Source organism: Kwoniella dendrophila, chromosome 6, assembly GCF_036810415.1.
Source record: "Kwoniella dendrophila CBS 6074 chromosome 6, complete sequence".
Lineage (NCBI taxonomy): Eukaryota > Fungi > Basidiomycota > Tremellomycetes > Tremellales > Cryptococcaceae > Kwoniella > Kwoniella dendrophila.
In genome coordinates, this window is record NC_089481.1 from 1,405,210 (window position 1) to 1,428,216 (window position 23,007).

Sequence of the window (23,007 nt, forward strand, 5' to 3'; positions counted from 1 at the left end):
CAAGAGCATTAGCATCATCATATATATATATAGATACACACAGATTAGCATTAACATCATCAAGCATATTCCAACAAAAATCATAGAATTATCCCAATAAACCTTCGCATCTAAAGCAATAAAACAATTTTCATCATTCATATCAAATCATTGAACCAATTTCCAACACGTATGATATATTCATCTTGATTAAAAACTAAGTTGTCCCATTCATACCAACAATCATAAGTCAAGTAACTATTCAATTTTACACACAATAGCATTAATTATTTCTCTTGTTTCAATTATAGCATCTGTAAATCTCTATGTAACTATATATTTTGTATGTATCGTCTTTGGCATAGCATAGTCATAAGCATATACATGTAACTCGTAACTCACAACGAATGTTTCCCGGATAAATACAAATAAATTCGATTGATAAATAATCACCAACGCTTCTAATTATTAACCTTCCTCCACCGTAACTTAAGGCATTCATCTATCTCTAACTTTGATATTCATGTTCATTTTCGAGATTCCATTATTTATCTTCGTTTATAACCTCACCCCTTATCCTCAAAAAGCATCGTTGACTTTTTTTACTTGCCCCTATTGCTCCCACCGAAGAAAAAGCCTTAATAACGAATTAGGAGAAAAAGAGGTAGGAAGAAAAAGAGGAGAGGTAAATTAGTCAAGATGCATTTACTCAATTTAACACTTCAATCACCATCGAATATAACTTCAGCTTGTGTTGGATCTTTTTCAGGTACAAAAGGTCAAGAAATATTAGCTATTAGAGGTGGAACGAAATTAGAAATACTGAAGCTGAATACTTCCACTGGACAATGTAAGTCAAAATCTGTTCTGTTAATAATATTCCTGCCAAGCAAAAGTCCCATTGGTTTGAATAAAAATTATAGTTTAGTTTGATCAAACTGGGTCACTCGTGAACTTAGCTAATTTACAATATTTACTCAAATAGTGGATACGATATGCTCGACAGAGGTAGGCATACGCTTTCAGCTTATTTACAGATAATTTTATATTAGCTGACTCAAACAACAATATTTGACTTCAACTAGGCATTTGGAACAGTAAGAAATGTGATGGGGTTCAGATTAGCGGGGATGACAAAAGGTATGTTAGTCATAAGTGACAAATGAAGACCTCGAAGATGAGCAAGAAGAACTGATAATGAAACGTATGAAATAGATTACATACTGGCGTCATCAGATTCAGGTAGATTATCAATACTTGAATTTGTAGTTGCACCTACGCCTCATTTTGAAAGTTTATATCAGGAGGTATATGGCAAATCCGGTAGTCGGTAAGTTGGCTTAGTTCGAAAGGACCATTCTCCGAAGTTTACGGGGAGAAAGCTGACTTGAATATCCAAAGACGTGTTGTACCAGGACAATATTTAGCTGTAGATCCAAAAGGACGAAGTTGTTTGGTAGGAGCGTAAGTCAATTTCATCATTCTTCTCGAAGCATTAATAAACTTAAACTGATGTCGTTCCTACCTTTAGAATTGAGAAGTAAGTATAGCACCTAGGTTAACCAATATTTCGAAAAAATCCACGCTGATAAGACCTTAATGATCATAGGTCAAAACTTGTATATGTATTAAATAGAAATTCGGAGGGAAAATTATTCCCATCTTCACCATTAGAAGCACATAGAAATCACAATTTAGTAACCCATATCGTTGGTGTAGATCAGGTGAGCTGGCATACCGTTTTCTACCACGCCATTCAGCTAACATACTTTGCTAGGGTTATGATAATCCTCTTTATGCTGCTTTAGAGATGGATTATTCGGAGAGTGATGAAGATCCAACAGGCGAAGCATATGAGAATGTGCAAAAGGTTAGTCAGCTGATTGCATTCTGTATTCTTGATGAAATTACAGCTGATCGTCCTACTTGACTCTGCAGTATTTGACATTTTACGAACTTGATTTGGGTCTCAATCACGTAGTGAGAAAGTGGAGTGAGCCAACGGATAGAAGGGCGAATTTGCTTGTACAAGGTGAGCTAGCTGAATTGACCTGCTGAGAGTCCACTAGCTGACTGATGTACCATTTAGTACCTGGTGGGCAAAATGCCAATTCCGATCGATTTGATGGACCTTCTGGTGTTTTAGTATGTACGGAAGATCATATAATATGGAAACATATGGATGTGGAAGCACATCGGATACCTATACCTAGAAGAAGAAATCCTTTAGCACAAAGAGGAGAGAAAAGCAGAGGATTGATCATTGTTTCAGCTGTAATGCATAAAATCAAGGTAGGTTTCGGTCCGCCCTTTTTTACGACATTTCGTTGTCCCTTTACAAAGTGAAGCTAAATGTAATCTTGCTTCCAGGGTGCTTTCTTCTTCTTGCTGCAATCTGAAGAAGGGGACTTGTATAAAGTCTGGATAGAACATGAAGGAGAAGATGTAAAAGCCTTGAAAATCAAGTATTTCGACACTGTACCTGTGGCCAATAGTTTGTGTATCTTGAAGAGTGGTTATCTATTTGTCGCAAGTGAATTCAGTGACCAGTAAGTAGCTGAGCTCCGATCATTATCCGGCGACACATAGTTATGCAATGACTAATATCTTTATAGGAATCTGTACCAATTCCAAGCATTAGGTGATGATGATGGAGAACAAGAATGGTCCTCGACAGATTACCCAGATAATGGAAATGTAGAAGGACCTTTACCATATGCTTTCTTCAACCCTAGACCCCTTCAAAATCTTCTTCAAGTGGATACCCTCTCTTCTTTAGATCCTATAACCGATGCTTCAGTTGTTAACCTTCTTGGGCCAGGTTCAGATACACCTCAGATCTATGCTGCTTGTGGAAGAGGTCCAAGAAGTACGTTTAGAACTCTCAAACATGGTTTAGACGTATCAGTATTGGTCAGCTCCCCTTTACCTGGTGTCCCGACTAATGTGTGGACACTGAAATTGACTGATGAAGGTAAGCTGTGATGCCTTTCTAACGCTATAGTTAGCTTACGCGTAATTAATTTCCTACAGATGAATACGATTCTTACATCGTGCTTTCCTTCCCTAACGGTACTCTTGTATTGTCTATCGGTGCTACCATAGAAGAAGTCAATGATACCGGTTTCCTTTCTTCCGGTCCAACACTCGCAGTACAGCAGCTAGGAGATTCAGGTTTACTTCAAGTACATCCGTATGGTTTGAGACATATCAGAGCTGCCGATCGAGTGGATGAATGGCCTGCTCCTCCAGGACAAACTATCGTAGCTGCTACCACAAACAAGCGACAGGTGGTTATAGCACTTAGTACAGCTGAATTAGTATATTTCGAACTCGATCCAGAAGGTTCATTAAGTGAATACCAAGATAAGAAAGCATTGCCCGGTAATGCTACTTGTTTAAGTATTGCCGAAGTACCAGAAGGTAGAAGAAGAACACCATTCTTAGTAAGTGGCTATACGATCCAAGCTATATGACTTGAGCTGATGACATGAAAATAGGCTGTCGGTTGTGATAACCAAACTGTTTCCGTTATTTCTCTTGAACCCGATAGTACCCTTACCACCCTCTCCCTTCAGGTAAGCTAGCGCATACACATATCCAAGCTTAGCTCATGTCTTCTGTAGGCCCTGACTGCTCCGCCCACTTCCATCTGTCTTGCTGAAATATTCGATACATCAATTGACAAGAACCGAGCGACTATGTTTTTGAATATCGGTTTAGCCAATGGTGTCTTGCTAAGAACAGTAGTAGATCCCGTGGATGGTTCATTATCCGATACTAGATTACGATTTTTAGGTGCCAAACCACCTAAATTAGTCAGATCAACTATACATGGTCAACCTTCAGTGATGGCTTTCTCAAGTAGGACATGGCTATTATACACTTATCAAGATATGTTACAAACTCAACCATTGATTTATGACACACTTGAATATGCCCACAATTTATCAGCTGCTATGTGTCCTGATGGTTTAATTGGTATCTCAGGAAATACATTAAGGTATGTCATCCATTTATACAGCTTTCATTTTGATGAACATCACTACCCAAAATAGGTAAGCTGACTTTATGATTACGGTCATTATCAACAGAATATTCACTATACCTAAATTAGGTGAAAAACTCAAACAAGATGTCCTACCACTTTCATATACTCCACGTAAATTCGTTAGTCATCCATATAATACAGTATTCTATGTGATTGAATCAGATCATCGTACATACGCTCCATCAACAATAATTAGAATCGTAAACGAAAAAGAAGCAAGTGGAAGTAGGATCGATAAATCTATACTTTCACTACCACCAAATGAATTTGGTAGACCTAGAGCTGGACCTGGTCATTGGGCTTCATTACTAAGAGTCGTTGATCCTTTAACCGTAAGTCGTCAATTTGTTCCTCATATCGATCATTACCGCTGCAGGATTTAGTTGACCTTGATTATAGAATGAATCGCTAGCAACCTTTGATCTGGATGAGGATGAGGCTGCATTCTCGATAGCTATAGCGTACTTTGAACGAGGTGGAGGTGAACCTTTCCTTGTTGTCGGTACTGGTACCAAAACAACCCTTGTTCCCAAGGGATGTCAAGAAGGCTGGTTACGAGTATATGCTATAAAAGAGCAAGGTAGAGTATTGGAATTCATGCATAAAGTGAGTAAAAACAACTTGGGCCCGTATGACAATATAAGCTGACATAATTGACTATATCTTGTAGACAAAAACAGATGATGTACCACTATGTCTAGCTGCTTTCCAAGGTTTCTTACTTGCCGGTATCGGTAATTCATTGAGGTTGTATGAAATGGGTAAAAAGGCTTTGTTGCGAAAATGCGAAAACAACGTGAGTTAGCTATAAAGAACAGAAAATGAATAGGTGAGGAGACTGACTTTATTTCTTGAAATTCACAGGGTTTCCCTACTGGTGTAGCAACAATAAATGTGACTGGAGCAAGAATTATAGTAGGAGACATGCAAGAATCGACATTCTACTGTGTATACCGATCTATACCTACAAGACAATTATTAATATTTGCTGATGATACACAACCAAGATGGTTGACATGTGTTACAGAAGTAGATTATGAAACTATAGTTTGTGGTGATAAATTTGGAAATATTTTCTTAAATAGGTTAGATTCAAGAGTATCAGAAAATGTCGATGATGATCCAACTGGTGCGACAATTCTACATGAAAAATCCTTCTTGATGGGTGCAGCCCATAAAACTGAATTATTAGCTCATTTCAACGTTGGTTCAATTATTACATCAATTTCGAAAATACCTCTAGTGGCTGGTGGTAGAGATGTTTTAGTATATACTACTATATCAGGTTCAATTGGTGCTTTGATACCATTTGTCTCTATGGATGATGTTGAATTTATGACTACTTTAGAAATGGTAAGTTGTATTTCGAACTTATGATAGCTTATTTCGCGAATGAAAAAAAAGAAAACAAAAGGCTGATTAAACACATTTTTTTGTTCACAGCATATGAGATCACAAAATGTATCTTTAGTTGGACGTGATCATTTAGCTTATAGAGGTTATTATGTACCTGTTAAAAGTGTCATTGATGGTGATTTATGTGAAAATTTCAATTTGTTACCTTATAGTAAACAACAAGCTATTGCAGCTGATTTAGATGAAAGATCTGTTGGTGATGTTTTAAAGAAATTGGAACAAATGAGAACAAGTAGTGCATTCTAGGATCCTAGAAGGGTGGGTTTATTTGTATAGATAGTGATTGTAGAGAAACAAGTTGGAAGATTTATACATCTATTATCTATAAACATATGAAATATGCATGTTGAATTGCTAAAGTGACCATATATGTACTCGTACCATAAGACAATGGTTGAAAGTCATTCACCACGGCCGGATCATGAAGCAAAGTCACGAGTTTATTTGATAAACAAATGAGCGGCAAATATTAATGTGATTAACCGGAGTGAACAGCATGAAACACACAGCATAATTATAAATAAGATTATATGACCATATGACTTGGAAATCGCTTTATTGGTACGAGTAGTACAAGTGCAACTGAACACATGCATCTAATAGTATTACTTGACCTGAATGAATTTAATGATTTCTTCGTACTATACTGAATCATAATATAAGAGAACAGGTATAACGTTGTAGGGTATTATAAATCATAGACGGACTTTCAAGACATAGGCTATCGCTCGAATAATAGAAGATAATGATACGGTCAATCACCTCAATCACCTCTCGATCTCTTCGATCTAGAATACATATAACATATAGAGCTTACTCATCTTATAATGTCGCTGTAGCAGGATTAACGGAATCGCAAGAAGAGGTAAGTTAGGTTTTCTATTTGTACTGTAAATGTCAAGCTATTTATCAATCAATTTAACTGATGTGTGAGATACGATTCACAGTTCAGAAATGTAGTTCATGATTTTGCTCAAAAGGAAATTGCTCCTAGAGCAGATGAAATTGATAAAACAAATGAATTACCTAAAGTGAGTTGAAGATGTGAAATCATATCAGACTTATATCCATGATCACTATACTTCGAGTGCTTGCTGTAGAGTTGGCAGCTATGAAAAAGAACGAAACTAATCTGATGTGATATATATAGGATTTATTCCCAAAACTTGGTGAAATGGGTTTATTAGGTGTTACAGTACCTGAGAAATGGGGTGGTTTAGGTTTAGGTTATTTAGAACATACTATAGCTATGGAAGGTGAGTTCTCGGATCTCGGTCGATCAAGAATAAGAATTGATTTTCAGCTAATCTTGGATTTCATTTCTCAATTCGATTTCAACAGAATTAAGTAGAGCTTCATCTAGTATAGCGTTAAGTTACGGTGTATGTTTATTTGTTTCACATGTTAATAGCGAATTCAAATCAGTTAGAGAAGGGATCACACTGATACGATGAAAAATCAATAATAGGCACATTCAAATTTAATGGTAAATCAACTCAATAGATGGGGTAGTGAGTACGATAATAATCTATTACATGACATCATGAAAGTAACACTTTATGCTGATCTCCTGGCTTATCAATTCTTGATCTCACCTAAACTACTCCGTCCCATTTTAGCCGATAAGCAGAAAGAGACATATCTTCCAAAATTGTTAACAGGAGAACATATCGGTTCTTTAGCTATGTCTGAACCAAATGCAGGATCAGATGTAGTATCAATGAAAACGAAAGCCGAGCTGAAAGATGGAAAATGGATTTTGAACGGTTCCAAGTGCTGGTATGTTTCATATTATCACACTGCATTTCTGATTTTCGGTCGCAATCTCATGAGTCGTTTTGATTCGATTTGTTTATTTTTGCTTGTAGGATTACGAATGCCCCGGTCTCCTCAACATTCTTAATTTACGCTAAATCAGATACTTCTGTTGCACCGAGTAAAGGTATGACTGCCTATTTAGTGGAAAGAGGTTTCAAAGGGTTTGAAGTTGGTGAAAAACTGGATAAATTTGGTGTACGTCTTTGTTTCTTTTGGTGTATTACGATTGCATGAGGTGTCTTACAAAGTTGACGTTATGATTTCGTTGTAGATGAGAGGATCACCTACCGCCGAGCTGTTTTTCGACAATGTTGAAATACCCGAAGGTAGGTGAAGTGGACTATCTTCACGTCTAAGTTTTGAATCGCTAATCGTGTTACTATGGCAGAGAACGTCCTTGGTCAAGTTGGTAAAGGGGCTTCTGTGTTGATGTCGGGATTGGATCTTGAGAGATTGGTCCTGAGTGGTGGTCCTTTAGGGTGAATATGTCCTATCTGAGGCAATATATAACGTTGATCGTGCTTTATTTGTTCTGCAACAGCATAATGCAAGCTGCATTAGATCTTACATTAGATTATACCCATGACAGGAAGCAATTTGGCAAGAAAATTGGTACCTTTCAACTGATGCAGGGGAAATTAGCAGGTAAGTGTATCCAAACGCGGATGGGTGCTTAGCAACGCGCCCATGCAAATAAGCTAATTAATTCTCTTCTATCCAGATATGTATACCAAGTTGAGCGCATCTCGAGCCTACGTTTACGCTGTAGCAAGGGCCTGTGACGCTGGAAAAGTATCCAGGCAGGTGAGCGAGACGAACTATGCTGCATATTTACTGGATAATGTATTGAGCTAATTCCATTATTTGCGCAGGATTGTGCGGGAGCTATCTTGTATTCTTCAGATAGGGCTGTTGAAGTCGCTATGGAAGCTCAACAATGTTTGGTGAGTTTATCCTTGTCATTATGTATATATATGTGGTAGTCTTTCATCAAGCTGATCCAATTATATAGGGAGGTAATGGATACATCAATGGCAAGTCATTGTAGAGACATAACACACAGTTGAGCGCTGACATTCTCTCTAGATTACCCTGCCGGCCGGTTACTGCGTGATTCTCGGTTATATACTGTCGGAGCGGGCACGCAAGAAATCAGGCGAATGTTGATCGGTAGAGGGTTCAATGAAGTTTATTCAGAAGCTGAAGGAAGAGGTATCGCCCAATGAGAGCATAAGCATACCCTAAAGACGTACGATATGAAGCCAGAAACAAATTCGGAGGATGATATAATATCACGTCTGCGAATAGCAAAGATACGCGAATTCGGAGTGATGGTATTGTAGCACGTTTGTAGATGATAATTCGGAATAGAGTAGAAGCTTTTGCTGATCCTTTTGTTGTATAAATATGTACTAGTTCGGCTAAATTACTGTATACTGAGATTGCTTTGACCCTTATAATCCCACATGTAAGATGACCCATACGTTTCATGCATTTCATCCATGTAATGGTCTGGATGAAGCAAGAAATTAGCCTCGGTCCTCAACATATGCAACCGATGATATCGTTTGGCGAGACGCTTCTGAGGGAATATGAAGGATCATGAATTCGGATGAAAGGTATGTCGACACCGCATCGCAAATCATTCGGAATGAATTAGTAATCATAGACTTCGAACGGTCGCCGCGGATGACAATAGTATTTTATGTACGTCTACTAAATATCTATGCGTTATGATGCTCAACAAATTTCATCTTTCTAAAAAGATTTGGTTTTTTTCATGTTGATGGTGAAAGATTTTTAATGCGATTCCATCCGATAAAAGGAATATAATACTGGAATCAAGCTAAAATAACAAGCATAAGACCATGGTAACAAAGCAAAAGGATTGAAAAGTTTCCGATTCCGAATGCATTAATGAGTTCGCGCCTAAGAGGTAGAAGTCTACCGTACGTATGGCGGAGGATCGGAAACCATCACTGAACCCACGTTATTATTATGTTTTTTTTTTTATCTTTCTCTACGTACAGTTACTAATTCCGTAAAAGGGACGTCATTCCTCTGTGTTATATATATCAACGCAATATTTTTTGACATGATCATAGATATCTAATCAGTTTTCCCACTTGTTTTTTGCATCGTCATTCCAAGCTGAAATTGGATACATACCATATTGTAGATATTATACAAGAACAAATAATTATCAGAGACTCAAATCAGTTTCTCAACTGCATATCTCCATTAATCGATAAATAAAAGCAACAGTACGGATATTTCAAAATGAAGGTAAGTTAATATTCCTTATCTTCTTCGATGTTAAAGCTCGTCAAAGATCCTGATTATCAATCGTGTTATCTGACTAACAATATGTGTTTCTCCCATATAGTTAGCAACAGCAGAAGATATTAGACAATATAACGATGCTACTATAAATGGTGGTGTTCGTGGTTTATTCATTGGATTAGGTATATCTTTACCTGGATTTTATTTAATAAATAAACGTTCAGCTTATTATAGGGGATTACCTTTACCTTTAAGAGCATTAGGATATGTAATGGTTATTGTACCTTCTATATCAATTGCAGCTGAAAAAGAAGGTGAAGCATTTACAAGATCACAATATACTGGTATAGCACAAAGAGAATTAGATAGAGAAGCTCAAATTGAACATCAACGTTGGCAAAATTTATCAACAATATCTAAATTTGGTGATTGGGCTGCAAGACATAAATATGGTTTATTAGCTGCAAGTTGGGTAGGTTCTTTAGGTGGTGCTTGGGCTTTAGTAAATAGAAATAAATTTCAAACTACTTCTCAAAAATTAGTACAAGCTCGTATGTGGGCACAAGGTGAGTCTTGATTTCTTTCGACCAAACAGTTATTTATCGATTCGTTCCCATCGAGGATGACTATCCGTTCTATCAGATGGATTAAACAAACAGGACTTTACTTACGCACTTTCCTTGGATTCTACTCAGGTCTTACTGTCGGTCTTTTAATGGCTACTGCACTCATGACAGGATTTGATTCTACAAAAGGTGAAGAACCTAGACTTCCAGGAGAAGATCACACATGGAGAGCTATTTTAGGTGAGTCAAAAATGGGGTTCACTTTTCAACCCCTTCCTACTAACTACCGTTGATTCTCTGAATATCAATGTCAAAGATGATTTTGCTTGTTTGTTTTTGGAGACTGACTATGATTTTTGTTCATCCTATTTTATAGAATCTGATCCTCATTTAAATGATGATGAAAGAAGAAGATTACATGAAATTAAACAAGCTGTAGTAGATAGAAAAGAACAAATAGTTAAAGAAACTGCTATTCCAAAAAAGTAAAGTAGAACCTGTGCTGTAAACGAAAGAAAAGTCCACAATAAAGCTTCTTCTTTGGTTTTTTCTCTTCTCCCCTTTCATACATATCACATACATATATATTCGTCTCTGTAAAAATGTATACATATACGTATAATGAATGAATAGGATCGTCGATTCATTCAGCATGTACATATTCAGCCATAAATTCCATGAAGTAGGAATACTGAGAATTAATCACAATCGAGTCTTCGGCAAGCAAACGAGTCGAGTTAGGAGGAAATGATTTTTCTGTAATCTCAACCTGTCATGGAGGTGAATCAAAATTGTCAGTATGACAAGCGATATTTCTTTACGTTTCGTTTTGTGAGATTTTATTCAAGTACCCATAGGTCGTAGATGCTATCGTGCTTGATCTGAGGATTTAACATATGCATTTGATGTTTTCACTTATTTGTTCTTATATTCATTGTTTGTAGAAAGGATAAAACGTGTGTTTAATATATAAAGACAGAATAAAGGGGATAACTGGCTCTAACATACGAGCCGTGCGTGTATATAAATATATACGTGAACATATTTTAGGGAACATGATGAAAAAAAAAAGGAGAACACAAAAATCGAAACATGGATAAATAGATAAATCCCAGAGAAAATGTCAACCTCTTCACTTCATGACGACCCGATTTAAAAACGCTAACGACAACGATTACTGGGTAGGTTTAGAATCGATTTGCATTGATTCGACTTGACCGACTGTTTGTGGCTGTTGCTGTTGTTGTTGGGTTTGGTCTTGGTTTTGTTGTACATTCTGCTGTTGAGGTTGTTGCAATTGTTGCTGCTGCGGTTGTTGCTGAATTTGCTGTTGTTGAGGCTGTTGAACCTGTGATTGAGGTTGTGCTTGTTGCTGCTGTGATTGTGCCTGAACATTTTGAACAGCTTGTTGTTGTTGCTGTTGTTGCTGCTGTTGATTATTAGTACTATTAGCAGCATTGTTTGAAGGATTGGTGAAATTGTTTTGAGGTGGATAAGTGGTTGTAGGTATATTATAAGTTGTGGCATAAGCATGTGTATAAGCACCTGTACCACCTCTTGCAATATCGACTTCTCTTCTGAGATGTTCAATTTCTCTAAGCATTTGGTCTTGACTGGTTTTCAGTTGACGAACGTGATCAATAGCTAATGGTGTTTTTGGTGGTAGATACCAATTCGTCAGCAGTTATTCTACTCAACTCAGAGAATGCCAAACCCACCTTTACTCAAAATCTCCCATTTAGAAGCTTTCATACCTCTATCAGAAGGTAATTCATCTCTTAATTCATCAAATAATTCTTTCATTTCCTTTCTTCTTTTTCTTTCTGCTAATTTATGACTAACTCTTAATTCAGGAGATCTAGAGAATGGTTGATCCTTTTTAATGTTTGTTTGATCAATTTGATTAGATGGTGGTTGTAACAATGCAGCAGCATGTTCAGGTGTTAATACTGGTGTATTTGTATTTGAAGAAACAGCAGCTAATGCAGCTTGTGTACTTGCGTCACCCAGATTCAAGTTACCAACATCACCTGTTCCTCTTGAAGGTGAAGCGGTAGCTGAAGCTAAAGTTTCAGCGTCGGGGAAACGTATCTCAGGTGTATGTAACGATGGGTCAATCATATTATTTGGATCTTGGTTCTGACTTTGACTTTGATTATTACCGGTTGAATTTGGTGCAGCACCTGTTCTCATCGATGAAAGATTGGGATCTGTAGAAACATTATTACCATTGTTAGTGGTAACATTGTTCTGTTGACCAGAAGTAGCACCGGCAAGAGTAGTAGGAGTTTCATTACCTTGTTGTTGAGGTGTATTATTGTTATTGGTGTTAGGTACTTGATAACTCGCGAATTGAATAGGAAAAACAGTGATAGGTTCTTGTTGAGGTATAGGGAAGTTTGAGAGATCGTAGGTATTCTTATACCATGGGAAAGGGTCTTCTGATTCTCCTTTAAGTACTGAAGCCAAAGATTTGAGTTCATTGTTATCGTCTTCTTTTGAAGCTAAAGATTCAATCAATGATAATCTTCTTTTTTGGTTTGAAGGTTCTGTTGGACCAAATTGAGGCGTCATGAGGAATGATGAATTTGAAGTTGCTGAAAGAGGTGTACCAGGTGTACCGTCTTCACCATCTCTTTCTTTACGTTTTTTAGATAATTCTACATCGATAGTGAGTAAATTGTGATTTGAAGGAGATAGAGAAGGTAAAGAAGGTCTTCTTTCATTTATTGGCGATACGCTTGTACTAGTGTGACTACTTCGACTGTTTGATCGATGTCTTGCAACACCATCAGAATCAATAATTGGTTTCTCGTCTTTAGTCATGGCGTATTTTGCTAAATCACTTGCTCTTGATGTAGGTGATACTATTCTATTGGTGTACTTTGATGACAAAGGTGATTTTGATCTACGTATCGAACCGTATTTATTCGTTACTGGCGTAAGACCGTAAGAATAGGTAGAAGAGTTGGAGATATGTGGAGGTGGATGCCTTGATGTAGAGCTATGATAATCCTGCCTGTTGTTGATTACCGGTTTGTGGTCAATATCTGGCCGTAAGATTGGTGGAAGGATATGAGAACTGGATGAATCAGTCAAAGAGGGTCTTTGAAGTGTCAAGGAGGGCAAACGTGTTTGGGAAGTGGATGATGACGAAGGAGGGGTTTGATAAGAAGTAGATCGAGGTCTGTAAATAGGGATGCAAAAGATCGCCAATGTACTTGATCAGCAGCTATTCATTCTAGGTGATGATACCTTTCCAAAACACTCCTGTGTTATGCACATCACTCTGCAGATGGAGGATATATGTAGATAATGTTTTCATCAATACAATGAATGTTGATGAAGAACATTATGATGGTGAAGAGACGTGTTTTCATCGTGTCTACCACGCGAGTGAGAAGGGGATAACCACACGATAATCTAACATCCTTGTCCACTTTGAACCGATTCCAATAGAGTAGTTGTGTTCTCACTTTACCAGGAAGTTTTGTTACTCACTTATGATATGTAGATACCTCTTGACGGCGATGCTGTTGATAGGATGGAAGATGATATGATTGTTGTTGTTGTTGTTGTTGTAATTGTTGATGATGATAATTTGGATAATGAGGGTAAGGATTATTATGATGAGGATTGGTATGAGTAGTAGTAGGGGGGTATGTATTTGTATGGTGATGATATATTCTGTTTTTATATACGGAACGAGGGGGAATTTGGGTATTAGCATGCTTTCCACGCGTTGATCCTCTGCTCCCACGCTATTTTTTCGTGTTCTCCCAAAAAAAGGTTTACGAAGGCGCTGTTCACTTGAACACAGAATTTCCTCTTTTGGGAAATCAAATCATTCCCCTTTTACATCGCGTTCAAAGCTATATAACGCCGAAACTCCGTGATGATCGACGGCAGCGTGGCTCTCATGATTTCCTCCCTCAACTTCGGATCTATTACTTAAGACTGTTTGGTTCGCGATTGATTTGAACGTATCTCAAAGCCCCACCTCACGTTTCGGAGTGGACGATAACACATTGAAATGAAAGAACGTAACTGAACACTCACACATCCCTTGAATGGATAGGTCTCGCCATTTTGGCCTTGTAAATTCCCTTTCAGTTGCCTTTAGTATCCCGATAATAATGCCTTCGATATGGGACGAAATGTACTAAAATGGATTACTTGAGGGTAAGTAATCTACCATATACTGTCGAGCAGATGTTCACACTGATTGGATAAACAAATATGAAGGATATCATTTGAAGGAAACGCTCAAGAGAGGTGCCTTTGTACTCACAACGATGAGTTAGTTCGAACGACCACCGTAGCCTTTCTAACCAATAACCTCGAGAGCGAATAGGCTGTAAAATTTCGAAAGAGTAGATAACCTTGGCGTGTATTCAAGAAGGAATTAAGCTGTCGCTTGAAAATGGAGTGTAGTTGGAGATATTGAGGTTATCTCTACTAATAAAAGTTGTAATTACAAGTAACAGATAGTAGAAGGATTAATCGTAAAAGTTGTTTCTTTGGTTAATTTGGATCCGATTCCAGTGAATGATAAAGTTACGAAGTACGTGTATAATGAGATATAAAACAATTGGTACTGTTCGAGATATATTACATGCATGCTAATTTCACCTAACATACTAAAGCCGATTCTGGACTTTCTCCCAAGCAGCACTTTAACTAAGATGGTAGGATATGATACAAATGGTTACCAAATAAATAAGAATCATGATTGTCAGGTGAAAGGAAGATCTTGTTAAATCACGCCTCAATAAGTTTATGTAAATATAACGTATATAAAGTGAAACAGAGTTCATGAGATCACATCATAAGGAAGATATATTTGGAGTAAGAAATAATGATCTATTTCTTTTTTGGGATCTTTTGTCTTTCTACTACTCATATGCCTTACTCGATTGTCTTGTGAATAGCTCATATTTCAGTAATATGGTGACAAGAAGAAGAACACAAGTATCCAAACAAAAACAACAAAAAAAAACGAAAGACGCCACTGGAGAATAGCCAGAACCATGGGAATTTGGTAATCTGAAACTTTAAATTACCTAAGAAATTAGGATACCATAACTTTAATTACTATTTTGGATTCCTGAGTCCATATATCTATGTCGTTGAGGAGAAAATAGTCGTTTTACGTTTCTGAACGTGTCTATCATAGCACGTCTTGCTTGACTGAGGTACCTTCAACCAATAGAACGCACTACTATACGGATAGAGAGCGAGCGTTCTTTGGCTCTGGTAAACGGGCTATCAAATGTGTTCTTTCACGGGTGACCTTTCAAAAACTTTATATGCAAGGTTTATCCGTATTTATTCTCCTCAAATACATCAAGACACCCAAGTCCTCAACATCAGCGTGTATCACGTAATGTGGGTTTGGCAAGTGAAGCGGCAATGCCAAATTAACAGTGCATCTGTTCTGGGACCCCATACCATGTGTCTTATATCCTTATCTATTTATATATCCAGCAGTTACAAATTCGGAATATGTGTTTTGCCTTCTTATGATGAATTTGTCTAGATTACAGGAAACAGTAAAAATTGATATTAAATGGTGACTCACGAACAGGGCTGATATACAATTATACGTAGTGAGAAAGTAGCGATCGACAATTAGATGCCCCACACATATATCAACACGTTCTGCATTTATAGTGAACATCCCGCAAATACCCTAACATTAAATTATTACTGCATCTCACAAAACAGAAAGATCATTCCAAAAGAAAAACACTCAAGTCCTACATCTTGACCTTACCCCTTTTACTGGAATGGCGGAAAAACGATAATTGAAGTTTCAAGTATCCTTATTCTGCGTACCTGAATATTACTTACCGTAAATAACCGCTTGGTTACCCTATTACAAGTATTTCAGTGCTGTTCCGCTGCATACCATCATTGCCAATGACCAACTGCGTGAACCTTGATGGAGCGTGCGTTGGGTTGAAGCCAGCACGGGAGACACGCTGTCATTGGATATGCGTGTGAACGAATGAGTAGTATTTCGTATACCTGTCAGATTAGCTGACTTTCTCCGACACGATAAGCAAAGAAAAATTTATATCATTATTTCGTGCATATCTAAGGAGAATCAGTTTAGGGCTACAATTATATATATTACTGATGTCTTCAATCGAGCTCACGGGGGGAACCTTTCAAAGGAAAGTCACACGTTCTAGGATATCAAATTAGATTCAAGCATATACGTCAGCTTGAGCGAGATCCATTTGATAAAGTGATGTAAGAGGAATATTCCACATCTTTATATGACCGAGACATTGCCAAGAGGGTCTTTACGAGATATCAATTTCATTAAGAAAAATTATGTACAGTTACTAATGAGTATATCTCCGTTAAAACCCACCCTTCATTCCTTTAGATTACCTTATATTACTTCATCGCTGTTTAAGTGTCACCTGTCCTTCCACATGTAATTTGACCGATATTGGATTATGTTCCACGGTCTTCATTCTATTCCTGAACAATCCCAGGATGAGAATAATGTAGTTTATTTATCTATATCTCTTTGTGGAAAGAGTCACATCAAAGATTGAGCTAGAATCTGTCATTATAATGTACAACTAATAGTCACAACTCTATCAATCGACATTCGTGTCGTGCGCTTGCTGTTACTTATGGTGTATATGGTTCATATATCTAGCTGTATGTAGAGTACCACTCACACAGGAGTCCCTGGTACCTGATCGTCCAGTGGAGAACCAAAAACATGAAATAATGTAAAAAGCCTGTTCTGTACCTTTCCTGGCTGTGTGTTACATACCGCTGAGCAACGGGAAAACCGACTCCCGCACTCACTCCTCTACTACATATTTTGTACCTAAATATACAGATAGCATACTGTGATTTCTATCGTAGTACTGTAATGAGCGGTAACGGTCATGCTAAGATCATGTACAATTCAGTTCAGTATTGTTATTCTCGATCGATCATGGGGTCGTGGGTTTAGATTTTGGTGGCTTTTCGAGCAATTTTTTCAAAGGCTTTATTTTTTTATGTTAACGTCGATCTTTTTTTCACCCGCCACTATCTTAGGGTATTTTCCCTTCAACTCGTATAATCAAATATACCGGTTCTTACCAATTTATGAGCATGTTATTATTTGCTTGTAACCGAGAATCGGTATGGAGATAAACAGTTTCCGTGAAACCGGATACAAGTTTATAGCAAATTTGAAATGTAGAAGTAAAGCATCAATATGGATCAGACTGGTAGCTATGATAAGTTATTAATTCAATTGCCTGTACTTTATACTGAATTGAGGTAGGTTATTTCAGGAAATCGCAATTGAGAGTGAAGGTTGATTTTGAGAGGAATATATTGGACCTACAACTACTGATATACATTCGTTGGTTGATGAAACTAGATATACACAGGAACAACCTTGTTTTAACCTTCCCATCTGCACGATTCCAACTTTGTACAGATTTTATGATGAATTCCTAGACAATTGCTTGTATCCCCATGGGTTCACGGATCTCTAACAAGAGATCTCCTTTAAGGCAATCTAAATCTATTGGTTTGTTCTCCTTTCTCTCAAAGTATGAACCAGATCTTGTAATATTTTATTCTCCTTTTTACCCCATTTACCTTCAACCTTAGACATATATTTCCCTTTTGCACCACCACCTTTAATTCTATTTCCGAATTCTTCCTTTACATTTTCATTTATTTCTTTAGCCAAATCATTATCTGAAGATTGTATCAATAATAAAGTTTGACATAATGAAGTTGAAGTGGTTATTTGTTGATCAGGAAATTTGGATTGTAATCTTGGTGTTGAATCGTATGTTGAAGTTAAAATAAGTAAAGGTTTTTCATTCTCGATTTGGGCAGTAGAAGGATTATTTTGAATAATTGTATTTGATATACCACTTAAGAATTCGAAATCATGAGTTGATTTTTCTTGTTCTCTATTTATAATTACTATTCCCTTATTTTTTTCTTTTTCAAGTTGATTTGTTGTTTTTTCAATAATCAATTTTGATAATTCATTTCTCAATTCTTTTACACCATCATTGAAATCTTTACGATTTTTTTCTATTGTTTCAACTTTATCAACTACATCTTGTCTACCTGAACCAGTTATTTTAGCAATTTGACTCAATTGTCTAGATGAATATTGTAAATATCTAATCGCTCTTGGTCCAGCGACAAAAAATAATTTTGTTTGAGAGTTTGATATTGTAGTAGGTGGTAATATGTGCATCAAGTTTAATAATCCTAAAAAAGGTACTTGTGTACCACAACATGCATTTCGATCAATTTGATCAATGTTGATGTGTCTTATAACTCCCTAAAAAACATCGACATTGATTAGTATCCTCTTCTGGTGCAAACTCTCATTTATTGATAGCTATAATCGGTAGATATCCACTCACGCCATCATAGTCTTCCGGTATACCTTTCCCGGCTTTAACCCTTTCCTCAACTTGTCCAACATCTCTATTCTCTTGTGTTTCCGATTCCTGATCTTCACCTTGAATAGTGATATCAACCCAAACTTTTCTACTTTCAGCTATCAAGTCATTGCATTTCTTTTCAACTTGTTCAGCTTCTTCTTGACTTAACGATCTAGGTAGTTCCACATAGGGTGACTCAAGTGAAGGAAATGGATGCATTGACCAACTTAATGTAGGCAATCCCATTGTATCGAGTAACGCTGATAGTAAGTGCTGAGATGTGTGCAATGCCATCTATAACGGAATGAAGGACATCGTCGAGGTCAACAATTCGACCAGTAAAAATAAAATGAAACAGAAATGCTTAGAGTGTTTAAACAGTAAGACTAAACTCACATGATCTAGCCTCCGATCCCAATCAACAACAACTTCAACCTCATCTCCTTCTTTCAGATCAAACTGTTTACCAGGCGGTATTCGAACTAAATGTACACCGTCTAATTTCTTTCTTAAACAACTTTCGACTCTGAATGAGTCTTGAATACCGCCATTTGAGTCAAAAGTGTTAAGATAGCCTGTGTCAGAAGGCTGACCTCCGCCTGTGGTCAGAAGAATGAAGGTAACGCGTAAGTCCCATGGTCCTAAAGTGATCATCAGAAGAGGATATCCTATGTTTACTCACCTTCAGGGAAGATAACAGTATCTAACAATTCAATCTCATATAGCTTTCCTTTATCTTCTATAGGTATTTCGGCATTTCTCGAATCGACGGAATCCCCACCTTTTTTCTTGTTACCTTTACCTTTAGGTGGGGGAGCAGTTTTTATACTAGCTTCTCTGACTGAATGAACCTTGGTCTTCAGAGAACGCAGCAATGGATCCCCTACAGATTTAGTGTAAGGTCAGCTAATCATCCACAAGCGCGATACCCTTGACATATTTATAAATACTCGGACATGACCTTCGATTCCTCGTAACCTGAGCGATGCACTCACGCTGACATGCTAACAGCCCTACAATCCTTTTGTCACCGACATTGGCAGGATCAAACTTGAATCTCGTATAATCTGATGGAGTATCAGTCCGAGGAAGGGGGTCAAGATCGTACGCCATGTCGATTTGCTAGGTGATAGACCGTGGACCTGTGGTGATACTATCTACTCCGGTTCCTGTATCTTCTTTTCTGTGACGAGCGAAAAGGTAGAAAACGAGTCGATTTGTGTATTCTCTATTGGCTGTAATCAAAGTTACCAGAGTTATTCGATTTCTTATGGCCTTTAACATCTTGAATAGATATATGTTATAGATATCGATAACACCTTTACAACTTCGGCTTTGACCGTATGCCCATCATCAAATATATATCGGCTAAATCGGCTAAATTAGTAATTGAAATTTTAAAGTTTATACGATACCCCCATCTATGCCCTCTTTTAGATTGACCCGTGGGAGGTTGTAAAGTTCTAGTGGAGGTTGGAGGTTGACTTTGTTCGTGAATTGTGTATTGTGTATATAGACATCTCCACGTCCAGGCTGATCACTAAAAGATACAGATTGATAGCCAAGAAGGACTTTCACAGATAGGCAGATCTCATTTTACAATTCATCATAAAGACTGCGATATACGATATAGCACCTCACCTCAAAATGCCATCTTTGGCCTTATTTTCGCTCTTGACCATTTTAGCGTGCACTACACCTGCAGCAATAGCAGCTGAGGAGAAAGTTATAACCCCTTCATCAATCCGTGGTCTTAATCCAGCATGTAAGTAAGCCTTTCAATGAATCCCGAACGATAAGAGAGCTGATAGGAACTCGCACTCCAATTGGCAGTATATGATCAATATGAACCTAATCCAGCAAACGTATTTAGATGCCTAGATGGGTCAAAAGTGATTCCATATTCAGCGATAAATGATGATTATTGTGATTGTCCAGATGGTTCAGATGAGCCTGGTACTTCAGCTTGTCCAAATACTACTTTCTGGTGTAAAAATGAAGGTCATATACCGGGTCAAGTGCTAAGTAGTAGAGTTAATGATGGTATTTGCGGTATGTCTCTACTTTGATGTTTCTTTCCTGCAGATCAATCTCTTCCAAGATTACTGCTTTCTCTACTGTTACTGAGATTCTGTCCACGAGATCAACGAAAACATCTTTCTTCTAGGTACATGAATGATATACTGATGCTCGTTTTCATTTCATAGATCCAGAATGCTGTGATGGATCGGATGAATGGGCAACAGGAGCATGCACAGATAGATGTGCTGAGATAGGTAACTCATACAGAGCAGAACAAGAAGCTATACGTAAGACGAGAAAAACTGTAAGTGAATTTAATTCCTATCAAAAAGCGTTGAGCTTATCATAAAGAGAAAACAAAACAGGGATCCAAAATACGAGGAACATATATCAAATGGGCTCAAGGAGAAAAGACACGGCTTGAATCTGAACTCGAGGGTAAGAAGAAGGAAGTAGTAGAGAAGGAACAAGAAACTGAGAGAGCTAGAAGTGAGTTTATGCCCCTTGTCTGAGATGCCAATCAGGAAAATTGATTGGGAGCTAATATGCCTGTTCATTTTTCTGCGACAGTTGCTCTGGAAAGGGTAGAAGCTAAAAGTAAAGAAGATTTAGAAAAGAAAAAATCATCTCGTAAGCTATGCCACCTATTATGGTCTCGCTTCATCAAAAGACAGCTTGTATTGATAGTTATTGGCAATTGGGTATTCTTAGCATTGTATCAATCATTATTGACGCATAGAACAACATTAAATAGATTAAGAAATAAAACAGATAAATTACAAAATGAGATAAATTCATTAAAATCTATTTTAGATGAATTGAGAAATGGATATAATCCAAATTATCAAGATATGGCTGTAAAAGCTGCTGTTGTAGGATATGAAGAATTACAAGGTTTAACTTCTTCATATACTTCAACACCTGAAGAAGGTGATTCATTAACTTCACAAAATGAAGAACAACATCAAGTCTCAGAACCTATTGAAGTGAAACAAGAAGAAGAAGGAGAAGAAGGAAAACAAGTTGAAGAACCAGAAATACAAGATTGGGAATTGAATGAATTAGAAAGAAAAGATTTGGAATCTTTACTTCTGGAAGTTGAACCTGAGGATGAAGATGATGATGAAGGAGAAGAAGGCAGTTTACGTGAGTTGTTACTAACAATTACTTTTTGGAACATGAGATATCGCTGATAAGTCCCGTTTTTCGGTAGTATGGAAGATCGATGAGTATATTCCTGACTCATTATACGATTCATGGGAATCAGTCAGAGATTTGGCAATTGAATGGATGATCAGATTAGGTTTGATAGGAAAGAAAAAGGCTTCTAAAGCAAATATTGCTGAAGGACCTCGTACGTTCATACACTTTCATCTCGATAACATGACCTTTTGTTGGAAATTTGGGGAAATGACTAACTCCCGATGTTTTGACTCTATCGATACAGATGTCGCAGCAGCAAGAGAGAAACATCGAAACTTATCCAATGAATTGCATAAACTCCAAAATTCCATAACCAATACAGAAGATACACTTGAAAAGATGAATAGAGAATATGGACCTGAAGCTGAATGGAAAAAGTTGGATGGAGTTTGCGTTGATAAAGTTTCTGGAGAGTAAGTTAAGCTAGGAAGCCTTATTTATGTCTTCGATTCGATATTGACTATCGATTCTTCATTCAGTTATACCTACGAATTATGCTTTTTCGGTAAAGCCACTCAAAAGAGTAATAAAGATAGTTCATCCAACCATTTGGGGTGAGTAATAGCTGCTGTTAACCATTCGGGCTTGATCTATGGAGCTCACGAGTTTATATCTTATTCAATAGCTCTTTCTCTCAATGGAATACTGCTGCTGAGCAAGGCACTTACGAATACTATACTAAGCAATTATACAATAACGGGTAAGTGTTTTCTGTTTCAACCCCTTTATCATTCTAATTGCTGAACAAAATTGCGACATCTCATCATATAGTGGCAGATGCTGGAATGGACCTCTCAGATCCGTTTCGGTTGATCTGACATGCGGTACTCAAAATGCTTTATTGTCGATTTCTGAACCTGAAAAATGTGAATATCACTACAAAGTAACCACACCTGCTTTATGTTGGCCTGAAAATGGTTCAAGTAACGTCAAGACTGAAGAGATATCAGAGGAAGACAAGAACGTCAAAGAGGAGTTGTAGTTTATAGTCGTAAATGCATGATTGCCTTTATTCACACGGGCTGAGGGGAATGACTTGCTCTCTGCATGTGTGATCAATCCAGTCATCTCAATGTCAACGCACCTGAACTTTCGACAGTATAGTCAATTAAGATATGAACCAGATGACTGTACAATACATATGCATGCATGACATACGCGACGTGTATTGAACGACGTATTATTAGTATAAAATCATATATTATGTAACCTTAAACCCCCACCATACGCG

General features: G+C 37.4%; 6 protein-coding genes across 6 annotated transcripts; 4 read left to right on the top strand and 2 right to left on the bottom strand.

Moving 5' to 3' along the window:
* Nucleotides 1-678: 678 nt before the first annotated feature.
* Nucleotides 679-5,692, top strand: L201_005070 (pre-mRNA-splicing factor RSE1; the record flags this gene model as incomplete). The annotated part of the gene is made up of 19 exons (XM_066220803.1): nt 679-829; nt 965-987; nt 1,065-1,119; nt 1,195-1,309; nt 1,381-1,443; nt 1,589-1,703; nt 1,757-1,849; nt 1,918-2,011; nt 2,069-2,271; nt 2,350-2,528; nt 2,595-2,953; nt 3,013-3,425; nt 3,480-3,557; nt 3,606-3,982; nt 4,074-4,362; nt 4,430-4,636; nt 4,701-4,826; nt 4,895-5,383; nt 5,474-5,692. 19 exons carry the CDS (start codon nt 679-681, stop codon nt 5,690-5,692), a joined length of 3,648 nt encoding a protein of 1,215 aa, XP_066076900.1.
* Nucleotides 5,693-6,191: 499 nt separating this feature from the next.
* Nucleotides 6,192-8,490, top strand: L201_005071 (uncharacterized protein; the record flags this gene model as incomplete). The annotated part of the gene is made up of 14 exons (XM_066220804.1): nt 6,192-6,311; nt 6,394-6,477; nt 6,597-6,702; nt 6,788-6,828; nt 6,915-6,957; nt 7,066-7,225; nt 7,315-7,459; nt 7,536-7,590; nt 7,653-7,743; nt 7,806-7,909; nt 7,986-8,068; nt 8,137-8,208; nt 8,277-8,298; nt 8,351-8,490. 14 exons carry the CDS (start codon nt 6,192-6,194, stop codon nt 8,488-8,490), a joined length of 1,266 nt encoding a protein of 421 aa, XP_066076901.1.
* Nucleotides 8,491-9,544: 1,054 nt separating this feature from the next.
* On the top strand, nt 9,545-10,602 carry L201_005072 (uncharacterized protein; the record flags this gene model as incomplete). The annotated part of the gene is made up of 4 exons (XM_066220805.1): nt 9,545-9,550; nt 9,651-10,113; nt 10,243-10,353; nt 10,490-10,602. The coding sequence occupies 4 exons, from the start codon at nt 9,545-9,547 to the stop codon at nt 10,600-10,602; spliced, it is 693 nt and encodes a 230-aa protein (XP_066076902.1).
* Nucleotides 10,603-11,287: 685 nt separating this feature from the next.
* On the bottom strand, nt 11,288-12,939 carry L201_005073 (uncharacterized protein; the record flags this gene model as incomplete). Its single annotated transcript, XM_066220806.1, has 2 exons — nt 11,288-11,757; nt 11,832-12,939. The coding sequence occupies 2 exons, from the start codon at nt 12,937-12,939 to the stop codon at nt 11,288-11,290; spliced, it is 1,578 nt and encodes a 525-aa protein (XP_066076903.1).
* Nucleotides 12,940-17,662: 4,723 nt separating this feature from the next.
* Nucleotides 17,663-19,664, bottom strand: L201_005074 (uncharacterized protein; the record flags this gene model as incomplete). The annotated part of the gene is made up of 5 exons (XM_066220807.1): nt 17,663-18,445; nt 18,531-18,845; nt 18,948-19,150; nt 19,234-19,434; nt 19,547-19,664. The coding sequence occupies 5 exons, from the start codon at nt 19,662-19,664 to the stop codon at nt 17,663-17,665; spliced, it is 1,620 nt and encodes a 539-aa protein (XP_066076904.1).
* A 534-nt stretch (nt 19,665-20,198) lies between these two features.
* On the top strand, nt 20,199-22,758 carry L201_005075 (uncharacterized protein; the record flags this gene model as incomplete). The annotated part of the gene is made up of 11 exons (XM_066220808.1): nt 20,199-20,316; nt 20,385-20,603; nt 20,759-20,877; nt 20,939-21,062; nt 21,144-21,203; nt 21,285-21,719; nt 21,787-21,927; nt 22,021-22,189; nt 22,256-22,330; nt 22,402-22,476; nt 22,548-22,758. The coding sequence occupies 11 exons, from the start codon at nt 20,199-20,201 to the stop codon at nt 22,756-22,758; spliced, it is 1,746 nt and encodes a 581-aa protein (XP_066076905.1).
* Between the last annotated feature and the right edge of the window lie 249 nt (nt 22,759-23,007).